The 11,085-nt window shown below is 36.2% G+C and overlaps 2 protein-coding genes across 4 annotated transcripts; one reads left to right on the forward strand and one right to left on the reverse strand.

Moving 5' to 3' along the window:
* Nucleotides 1–1,254: 1,254 nt before the first annotated feature.
* On the forward strand, nucleotides 1,255–7,656 carry LOC104900149 (UDP-glucuronic acid decarboxylase 5). 3 transcript variants are annotated; one of them, XM_010687505.4, is made up of 13 exons: nucleotides 1,255–1,475; nucleotides 2,122–2,234; nucleotides 2,803–2,889; nucleotides 3,074–3,161; nucleotides 3,942–4,033; nucleotides 4,932–4,996; nucleotides 5,102–5,190; nucleotides 5,337–5,414; nucleotides 5,493–5,586; nucleotides 6,144–6,210; nucleotides 6,310–6,373; nucleotides 6,458–6,498; nucleotides 7,214–7,656. In XM_010687505.4, exons 2-13 carry the CDS (start codon nucleotides 2,154–2,156, stop codon nucleotides 7,394–7,396), a joined length of 1,029 nt encoding a protein of 342 aa, XP_010685807.1. In that variant the 5' UTR covers nucleotides 1,255–1,475; nucleotides 2,122–2,153; the 3' UTR covers nucleotides 7,397–7,656. The 3 variants fall into 3 exon arrangements, with proteins under 3 accessions (XP_010685807.1, XP_010685809.1, XP_010685808.1); XM_010687507.4 differs by lacking the exon at nucleotides 1,255–1,475 and adding an exon at nucleotides 1,684–1,794; XM_010687506.3 differs by lacking the exon at nucleotides 1,255–1,475 and adding an exon at nucleotides 1,785–1,921.
* A 1,041-nt stretch (nucleotides 7,657–8,697) lies between these two features.
* LOC104900150 (histone H4) lies at nucleotides 8,698–9,287 on the reverse strand. The gene has a single exon (XM_010687508.4). The coding sequence runs from the start codon at nucleotides 9,213–9,215 to the stop codon at nucleotides 8,904–8,906; it is 312 nt and encodes a 103-aa protein (XP_010685810.1). The 5' UTR covers nucleotides 9,216–9,287; the 3' UTR covers nucleotides 8,698–8,903.
* Between the last annotated feature and the right edge of the window lie 1,798 nt (nucleotides 9,288–11,085).

The raw sequence follows: 11,085 nt of genomic DNA on the forward strand, positions 1-11,085 counted from the left end.
GTTTGAGACAAGTATGGGTCCACTTTAAAAAATAAGGGTCTTGGTCTTATTGGACCCATCCCACACCTGACCCATTGTACGGGATTATTTTTTTCATTTTGAGTTATCTTTTAGGGTTTTTTGTACGGGATTTCTTATGTTATAAAAAGGCTTATTGGTGTTCATTATTAGTAATACATCACTTTAGAAACACTTTTAGCCTATGATAAATTTAAGACTCTTTGTATTTTTCTCTTTTATTTTCTCCATTTATAATGAAGAAGTTCTAATCCTTCATATGTGGACGTAGGTCAAATTTGACTGAACCACGTAAATCCTTGTGTTCTTTGTTTGTTCATCTTTATTGTTTTCTCATCTTTATTATTCCATTGATTGTCTGTTCCGCATTAAATCAAACTACAACACCCTGTTTTCTAATACCAACAGTTTGGTAAGGGTCTGAATTTTTTACATTCAATGGGTTTGAGACAAGTCTTGGTCCACTTTAAAAAATAGGGGTCTTGGTCTTGTTGGACCCGTCCCACACCTAACTCATTGTCATCCATACTCTTAGAACATGGTGTACCTATCATTTTTATGTTGACAACATATTTCTATGATTTTATATAAATTTAAAAGATGGTACATTAAGTAAGGTGATAGTTATTCAGCTTATGACCAATTTAAAATCTCATCCAAACCAAATAATTAATTTGGTTCAAAGTTAGTGAATTAGGTTAGATTGGACTGAAATCCTCTAGAATAACTGAATTTCGAACTGGATCAAATTAAAGGTGTTCGGATCCCGAAAATTTTAGGCAAATTGTAATTATATTAATATTTAATCCTCTTGTAAGGATTATAATTTGTTGACGATGAAATCTCTCAAAACTTATTTCAAGACTCGCTAGTATATTATTTCTTTTTGTTAATCATGATGTAAGGCTTTTGGATAAAATACATCAGATTATAAAGATAAAATTATTTAAATATAGGCAAATATTAAAAAATCAAGATAAATTCGTCATTGGCTAAAACCAAAAAAAATAAAGTTATTTCCTTATTTTGGATAACTATTATATTCAAACTAACATAATTAGATCAAAGTTGATAAAAAATCAAATTAGATAATACTTAAGGTTCCAGATAAAATTTCGCGACATACCCAACAAATCCAAAGTCCAAACCGAAAACCAAACCTTCACCCGAATGTCAAAGAGCAAATTTTTCCTTAAATGAGAAACGTAAAACTCGCTTGTTGTTTTTGTTTAGCCTTTTAATTCTGTTGGAAACTGAAAGAAGTCTAGTTACTCAAAAAAGAGTTTGGTATAGCATTGTTTTTAGGATTCCTAAAGCATATCTCTTCACGTTTCACATCTTTAACTCCACAACAACCTCGTAATACTATATGTAAACTTACATCATATACTTTGATGAACATCTAAAATTCTTCGAAAATATTTCTCCTTTCTCAAATACAAAGTGCCTAAACTCTGGTAAGAAAACTGTAAAAATTTACGAGAACTATTCATTTGAAAAAGATTGTATCTTTTTTTCCCCTTTTGTTTAATCTGTAATTATCAGTCTTAAGTTTGGCGTAATTTCAGTATCTTTTGTTGTTACAATTAGTGCATAACCATCATCATCATGATTTTGATGTTGGGTACTCGAACTTTTCTTGAATTTGAAGTTAGAAAAAAGAAAAAAGGAACCAAATTTAATTTAATTTATCTTCGATTTTGGATTTTAATTAATTTAAATTGCGTAAATATCGCGCTTTCTCTCTCATCTGGCATGTGGGTTTGGCGACGTTTGGTAGGGGAAGTTTCTAAATTATCGATCATAGTTTATATTTATGATTTCACACTATAAATATGCAAGTCTTTGATCTCTCTATTTTCATAAATCGCAAATTAGGGTTTTCTTCATCTTTCAGTCTCAAGTACTTTCTTTGCTTTCCCCCTTTTCTTATTGTTGATCTGAATAAATCCCAAAATTTTTAATGTTTTTTATTCTATATGTAGTTATTGTTTCCCATTAATTTTATTTATTAATTTTATAATGGGTGGTTGTTTCTGGACCCCATTAAATTATTGGACAGAATTTTGTTGTGATTTGGTTTTCTGTACTGTTGGGTGTTAGGTGTAAATTGATTTGAGTGGGAGATCTGAAAGATGGCATCCAACGGAGAGAAGCAATCAGCAACCAAACCACCTCCAGCACCTTCTCCTTTGAGAAATTCTAGATTTTTTCAGGTAAATTTGAAATTCTAAAGTTTTGATCTTTTTTAGTTTTTTTTTTTTGTTTTGCCTACTTCTTTGTTGTTTTGTGCAACTTTTTGTGCAAATTTGTGATGGGTATACTCCAAAAAAAAGTGGGTATCTTTGATTTGGATGTAAAAGTCTGGATCTTGTAGTGGGTTGATATTTGATCCCAATATGTGATACAGGATGTGGGTAGTATGCAACAATGTATACCATCAAGGGAAATGTTATTTGTGTTGTGCTTTGTTGATTGTGTCCACTGTCCATTAAAGATGTGAAATGGAGCATAAATAGGTTTTTTTTATCTTCACTAAATGATCAACTAACTATCAATGTGATTGTAAGTGCATAGTGCTCGTGTGCGTATCGTACTGTATGATAAGCCTAGTCTTATTGTGCAATGCTGATAATGAAGCAATGCAGGTGACTTTGTTGAGTTTCAATTTGGTCATGAATGGAGATGCTTTAGTGGTTGTCAAGATGTTGTGGTCGAAGTTCGGTCATTGGCATTGTTTATATTTTGATAGAATGCTTTGCTTTTCATGTCTCTTGGTGGCAGTCAAACATGAGAATTCTGGTTACGGGAGGAGCAGGATTTATTGGCTCCCACCTGGTGGATAGATTGATGGAAAATGAAAAGAATGAGGTGAGCATGTTTCCTGGACTTGTTTCTTTTCTATTGATTAATGATCATTAGTGGAAAAGAGAAATTGTTGTGCTTAAGACAATCTCAGTGCATAACACAGTTTTGTATCTATTTGTTACTTTGTGGGGAGAAGACATTTTTGTCTCACATGTTAAAATTAACTGCATTCTCGATGTTTTGACAGGTGATTGTCGTTGATAATTACTTTACTGGTTCAAAGGACAACCTTAGGAAATGGATTGGGCACCCGAGATTTGAGCTTATCCGTCATGGTATTAATCTTGTGATGATTTCTCATTGTGAATTATGTGGTACTACTAACTTTAACGGGCATCTAATCCTAAGCAACTTATTTTTTAGCTGTTGTGGACATGATTTACACTGGCTTTCTATAGGCTATGTGTTACACTTAAGTTCCTTTGATGGTTAACTCCTACGATTATTGCATATTTGGTTGTTGAAAATCTTTAAGAAGCAATAGGGTTCTTTTCATATGTTAGACACAATGGCAATATAAAGTAGCTCCTTTATTCGGAATTTTACCTTCATATATGAGGTGCCTCCGTCAAACTATGTTGGCCGTCACGTTATGACAGATTCAGAAGAAAATATCAGTGGGGTAAAAAGTGTAATATTAAAATGTCTTAACAGGTTCAAGTGGTTGATTTTATGATAAAATTTTCAGACTTTTGAAATATTGCAAAGAAAATTTACAAAAAAACAAAATTTCATTTGAGTGGCATCAATTAACCCCACTACCCACAATATGAATCTTCCCCTGTTTTATGTGTCTGATATTTCTTTGTCTGCAGTGATCATTAAGCTTCTAGAAAATGATTTTCTAATTACATATTTTATCTAGCATTAGGGGAAAGTGGAATTAGTTTCAAGGACATTAGCATAAAATTTTGAACTTGTTACATCTTTATTCACTTCGGCAGTTCATTGTTGTACTTTTTCCTGTGGATGTTCCATTGCAATTGTTGGACTAGAAATGTAATATTCTTCGGGTTAGGATTTATTAAGGTTCATATATGTTTTTCCATCTGCAGACGTCACAGAGCCATTATTGGTTGAGGTTGATCAGATATATCACCTTGCATGCCCTGCATCACCAATATTTTACAAGCACAACCCTGTAAAGGTGAGTTCAGCTTTAAGTAAATTGTCTGATATGTCAAGAAGCAGCAGAACCTTTTCAGTGTATAATTGGCACCATATGTCATCTGACCATTGAGAAGCATATACTCGAGCCATATTGTGATTCTGAGATTCATAACAAATTTAGATTTTATTTATGGAAGCTCATGGTGCTCCACTTAAATAAATGCCAGCTAATTCGTTCTTAATAATGCTATGGCTTTGTTGAAACCTTTTCACCTCCCACACAAGTGGGGCAAGCTTGTTTCAATATTAACGGCATAATATGCTAATTTTTTCCCCCACAGAGCCCAAATTGCAGCCCTCTCTGAACTATTAACGTTGTTTCCACATAGCACACTGTTCTGCTCATATGACGGGTTATGTGGCTTCTTCACATTACATATTACGCTCTGTTGTAAGAAGGTCCATCCCTAATATACCACCATATTCAAATAGCAACCTCCTCTGAACCTCAAGGGTTTGCCACATATGGCATTGTGATCTTCATGGGCTTGATAGGTGACAGCTTCACATACCTTAATATGCCATGCTAAACACAACCAGTGGCAGTTTTGCTCAGAACGCATTGCTAAGAAGCTCAATGAGTTGTATAGTGTAAGCTCAGAATGATTACACCGTGCTGGCAACTCCAGCTCACACTTATTTAAGCTCTCGTCTTAGGGCATTGATGTGAAATTGAATGACAAACAAGTAAAAGGCAGTTTATTATGATGTAGAACATCTTAAGTTTGTAAACTTGTATCCGTGATCTAAATATCTTTGTGCTTTGCTTTGGCCGTAAGATCATACAGTCTGTGCAGTTGCAGTGTTGAGACTTTTCTCCCTTTTATTGGGCTTTAAACGATTATCTGATCTGACCATTGAATAATACTTGACAGACAATTAAGACAAATGTGATGGGTACTCTGAACATGCTAGGACTTGCCAAGCGTGTTGGAGCCAGGTTTGTCATCCTTCTTTTGTGTGTTTTTTTCCTTTACCTGTGTGGATATTATGTGTCACCCAAGTAGTCTTACCAATGTCTCTTTGCTTCTTGTACATTCCTCAGGATTTTGCTCACATCTACATCAGAGGTGTATGGTGATCCCCTTGAACATCCTCAACCCGAAACCTACTGGGGAAATGTTAATCCAATTGGTAAATGCCCTTATTGTTCTTAATGAAATGATATTTGTATGCAAGACAATTTAACAAATTCATTTGTTGATTGTCTGGCTTTGGTATTGTGCTTGTGCCAGAGTATGATCTGTTTGAGCACTGAAGTATTTTTCTTTGGCTAACAGGAGTTCGGAGCTGTTATGATGAAGGAAAACGTGTTGCTGAAACTTTGATGTTTGATTATCACAGGCAGCATGGGATTGGTATGCTTTTACTTTTCTCGAGTCCGAAACTTTTCTGAAAGACTATTTTAAGTTTTCTAACTTTATGTTTTGAAACAGAAATTCGTGTAGCACGAATCTTTAATACATATGGGCCTCGTATGAATATCGATGATGGTCGTGTTGTTAGCAACTTCATTGCTCAAGCACTTCGGTAAGTGAATATCCTGTTCCCTCATGTAGCTGTAGACCCTGGAAAAGAGTCAAAATTTAACCTCAACCCCATCTTTGAAATATGCAGAATGATTTAGAAGTAACAGGATTCCATTAGGGGGATACGGGGTGGTTTATGGTTGGGTAGAACAATATGCTGGTGGGAAATCATTACTTGCTGTTTGTACATAATACTGGTGTATACCTCTTGTAATGATCGTCACTCTTCATAATAGAAATTTTCATATTTACCCTCAATTCAAGCATGGTATATAATCAATCTACCACTTCGACTATTCTGCCTAAACAAAGTCCTGCTTGATGCTGATACTCCTAAATTTTAACCCCCCTCCCTCTCTCTCTCTCTCTCTCTCTCTCTCTCTCTCTCTCTCTTTTATTGTGCAGTAAATTATCACTAGAACCGGATGTTTTAATTGCTAGTTTTGCAAAATCCTGCTGAGTATATTCATCATTTGTTAGTGTAGCTCCTTTTAAGTACGTGACCGTATGGGCCAAAATTTCACTGCTGATTATACTAATGCATCTTGTGTTTTGCAGTGATGAACCATTGACAGTTCAGGCTCCTGGAAGTCAGACTCGGAGTTTCTGTTTTGTGTCTGATATGGTGCGTAATTGTCCTTTGCGTTTTGGAGACTACAGGTTTTTTATGTAGCTTTTAAAGCAAAAGATAATTGTTTTGTGAATATTGTCAATTGTATATCAGGTTGATGGTCTCATCAGACTCATGGAAGGAGAGAACACCGGGCCCATCAACATTGGAAACCCTGGTAAGGACTAAGGATGTATCAATGGGTTCACTTATTGTTTCGTTCTCTATTTATGAACCTTGCTAATTGTTTGCTCACATTTAGGTGAATTTACCATGCTTGAACTTGCTGAGACTGTGAAAGAGGTTAGTATTTTCAAAATACTGCTCTTTTACCTATGTGCTTGAGAGTATACGTTGGTTTTTCATCTGAATGTCTTATAAGCGTCGTTTGTCTTATAAGCGTCGTTTGTTTTTCATCTGAATGTCTTATAAGCGTCAAACTTGCAGAACGACAATCATATGTTTGATAAACAGAACATTGGATTAAAATTATTGTCTCTTTACTGTACAGTGCCCACCATTTTAAGCTTATTGTTTAGATTTTCTGAACTGCATTGTCCTGCAGATTGCCTTAAGTTGATTAAGTAGCCACTATCTCTTATTTAGGCCTGATAATTATTTTAATTATGGGGGGTAGTTTCCAGATTTTGTTGTCAGTTTTCAAGTATGGATTGATTACTTGAAGTATGACTGATTTTTAATGCAGTATACAACTTGTATTATATGATTTCATAACCAAAAATGACAGCGATACAGAACAGTCCCTTAAGTTATCTAATTATAGAGAAACAAAATCGTTTATGTTTGTGTTTACAAGAAATTGCTAGCTATCTCTTAGAGGTGTTCTAGTCTGGTAACATCATAGTAGGGCTTCCATTGTGCGAAATCTTTGTCATATTCTAAGGATATATCCTTATCTTAATTGAGTTTCTAAAAAGCACATGAACTTAGGAGTACTTGGAACATTTTATGTTGGGGAAGAAAAAATCACACCATTCTTTGTGGGTATATTTTGCAGCTGATCAACCCAAATGTGAAGATAATCTCAGTGGATAATACCCCGGATGATCCTAGACAAAGGAAACCGGATATCACAAAGGCCAAAGAACTGCTCGGTTGGGAGCCGAAGGTGAAGTTGCGGGAGGGACTTCCTCTCATGGAAGACGACTTCCGCCTGAGGCTCGGGGTTCCTAAGAACTGAGACCAATCACTTCTTTAAGTCTTTCATATGGTAGGGGTAACTAAGAAAAAAGAGTGGTGCTGGTGAAAGAAGAAGTTCCCAAAGAGAGCGTTTTTCTGTGAGTGTTTTGGAGAAGTAGAGGATTGTTTGATCTTGATCTTTTTTGCCATTTTGTTTTATCATGTGTCAAAGTAAAAAATAATCAAAGGGGCCTCTCTTTTTGTTGCCCCTATTTGTTCATCTTTTATAATTATCAATACATCAAGTTTTCTCGTGCTAAATTTTTCATTTTTGTGATCTTCACTAATTCTAGAAACAGCTCATGTTCGCCATGGTATATCTCTATCTATATACTTCTATTAGTTTACCAGTATTCCTTTCTAAAATATCCCTTATTAATTTACCTTTCACTAAGACACTAACTATAATAAAAATCGAAACGAAATCTCTCCAAAAAAGCGAGTAAATTAATAAAAATCGAAGGGAGTAGTATCTAATTTTTGACTTACATAACAATATAACGAGGGTAGTTACTTTCACCTGATAACCTCAAGCTTGACATTGTTATTTTGTTTTCGTCTATCTACCAAATTTTTCTCCATTGAAGATGGCGTGATTTTGCAAGGTGAGTTTCGAGTGCATAGTGTGCTGCTGAACAATCCTTCTCTTCCCTTATTTCATCATAGAACATAACTACATTTCCTTTGGAAACTCTGCTGGTGCTACTCTAAAACAATGGACAAATCAATTTTTCTTCTTTTTACTTTGAGATTTGGTACATCTAGTTGAATCATATTCGTTCTGTAAGCACATTTACAATTGAAAAATTGCATTGTCCTTGATTTTTTTTTCCTCCCAATGCTGTTCTGAATTTAATGTAATAATCAAATCCATTCTCTGATGTAAGATTAGCTCAAAATGCAGTATTTTACTTCATCAATGAAGCTCAATTTTAAAAACAAACACCATAACTTCATCAATGAAGCGTGATTCTGAATACCAACACCATAACTTTATCAACGAAGCTCAATTTTCAAAACCAGCACCAGAACTTCATAGAAGTTCTTGAACAAATCTCAAATGTTAAGAACATTAGAAAACCCTAATTGAGCGCAATTCATCCTCAAACAACAGAAATCATGCAATGTTCAATCCAAAATTCAAGATTACTTCAATTCGCAGAAAAAATTCAGTTGAAATGAAACAATGATTCGTATAACATTACGAATATGAAGAAAACACAACTGCAAATTCCAAATTAAAGATCGAAAGAACAAATACGGCGAAAATCAAGAAATATTTCAGCGGTAAAAGAACGAAAATTAGAGTGAACAAGATATTCATTTCATGAAATCATAACGATTCAATTACACAAAAGTAACCTAAAAACCATAAAATCCAAAACACTAATCCCCGAACAAAGATCTACACCATCTAAACCCTAATTTCGCAATAAAACACAAACTACCACCAAATATCCCCAAATTTGTTCATAAAAAACCCTAGAAAACACCAAAATCATTCAAATTTAACCTCCAAAACCATACAAAGTTCTTCCTTGCCTTTTAAGAGCATAAACAACATCCATGGCGGTAACCGTCTTCCTCCTCGCATGCTCAGTGTATGTAACAGCATCACGAATCACATTCTCCAAGAAGATCTTAAGCACGCCACGTGTCTCTTCATAGATCAACCCACTTATACGCTTCACACCACCTCTTCTTGCAAGACGACGAATTGCAGGTTTTGTAATACCTTGAATATTATCTCTTAAAACTTTCCTGTGACGCTTTGCTCCTCCCTTTCCCAAACCCTTACCTCCCTTACCACGCCCAGACATTCTTGATTTTTTTAGAGAGAGAAAGAAAGTTAGGAGGATTTTGTTAGGAGAGAGAAAGTGAGATGATGGAAATGAAATGTGGAGTGTGGGGGGTATTTATAGGTGCGGGTTTTTGGGTGTTGAGGAGTTTTTTTGGTTTTTTTAATCGGACGGTTGTAGATGTCGATCCGTGTGTTAGGAAGAAGTGTGTTTTTGAGCGTTGATTTGTTTTGATAGACGGTGGAGATTGTGTGTGGAGGAGTGGTGTGGATTGTGTGATGTGAGGTGTGTTTTTTTTAACTTTGGATGTGGCGGGGTTGTGGGAAAACACAGCGGATAGTTGAAATTTTCAACTTAATTTGAATAGTGAATTTTTGTTAAGTATTTCAAAGGGTACCGCGCCATTTTGGGTGCAATAACAAAATAATAATCACTGATTTTATTTTTACCCACATTAATTAATTTAATGAACAAAGGGTTTATTTCCTTGTCGTTCTTATTCTATTGCAATAATTGAGCATTTATATTAGGGTTTTTTCACCAAATACCCCGACAAATTAAGAAATTCACCATATATTCGCAATGTTTCAGAAATGCACTGTATACCCTTGAGTTTTCGAAAACGTGCACCAGATATCATTTTCCTAACTTCCGTTAACTCATCATTAGCTTTATTTACCATTTTGCCATGATTAACCATAAACCCTAATTCAAATATAACCCTAACTCTAATCTAACTCTAACTTTAACCCTAATCTTAAACCTAAATCCTTACCCTAACACCCTGCCAACCCCAAACCCCAACCCCTCTTCTTCCCCTCCACCCCAGTCTAAGCCCCCACCCCCTCCCATCCCCTCCCCTCCATTGCCGCTCCCCCATCCCCTCCACCGCCGCTCCCCCCACCCCTCCCCGTCGATTTCCCAATCGCTCCCCCACCCCCTCCCCGTCGATTTCTCAATCGCTCCACCGTCGTCATCCCTTCGAATTCGAACAGAAATCACCTGATATGGTCGCTGGTGTTTGAAGGGAGGAGTAGGGGTTTGGCATTCGAGGGGGGGGGGTGGCATTCGGGGGGGTGGGTGGGGTTTGGTGTTCGAGAGGGGAGGGTGGGGTTTGGCATTTGAAGGGTTTAGGGGGTCGGAAAATCGACGAGGAAATCAGGGCTGGGAAATCGGCGGGGAAGGGGTGAGGGGAGGCCGGTGGTGAACGGACGCGCAGGGGGTGGGGGAGGCTGGCGGTGGGGGTGGGGGAGGGGGTGGGGCTGCCAAAGGGTTAGGGTAAGGGTAAGGGTTTAGGGGTAGGATTAGAGTAAGGGTTAGGGTTATATTAGGGTTAGGGTTAGGGCTTAATGATGGTAAAATCGTAAATAAAACTAACAGTGTGTTAACGACGGTTAGGAAAAAGGTATCTGGTGCACGTTTTGGAAAACTCAATGATATATGGTGCATTTCTGAAACATTGAGGGTATATGGTGAATTTCTTAATTTGTCGGGGGTATTTGGTGAAAAAAAACCTCTATATTATTTACCCATGATCCATCACCTTTTTATTATCTATTGTAACTTTTAAGTAAGAAAAAATATAGTCATTTTGGAAAATTGTTAGATTCGCCTCGATATATATTTAAAAAACTAGATTAGCACCCGTGCGATGCACGATATTAATAATTTTCTTTGGAAAAATATTGAGAGTAAAAATAAATTAGCACTTGTGCGATGCACGGACTCATATGCAGTTTTTGGATAAGAAAGAGATGAGAGTAACAAGAAAAGAGGACCCCATGTGATAGGAGGGAGATAGAGAGAGCTTATTGCCCAAAAATGAAGTGTAGCAAGTAATTTAAAACTTTCGACAATAGAAAGTGTAGCGAGTATTATGAAACAGATGAAG

The sequence above is a fragment of the Beta vulgaris genome, chromosome 7 (genome assembly GCF_026745355.1).
Source record: "Beta vulgaris subsp. vulgaris cultivar EL10 chromosome 7, EL10.2, whole genome shotgun sequence".
NCBI lineage: Eukaryota > Viridiplantae > Streptophyta > Magnoliopsida > Caryophyllales > Amaranthaceae > Beta > Beta vulgaris.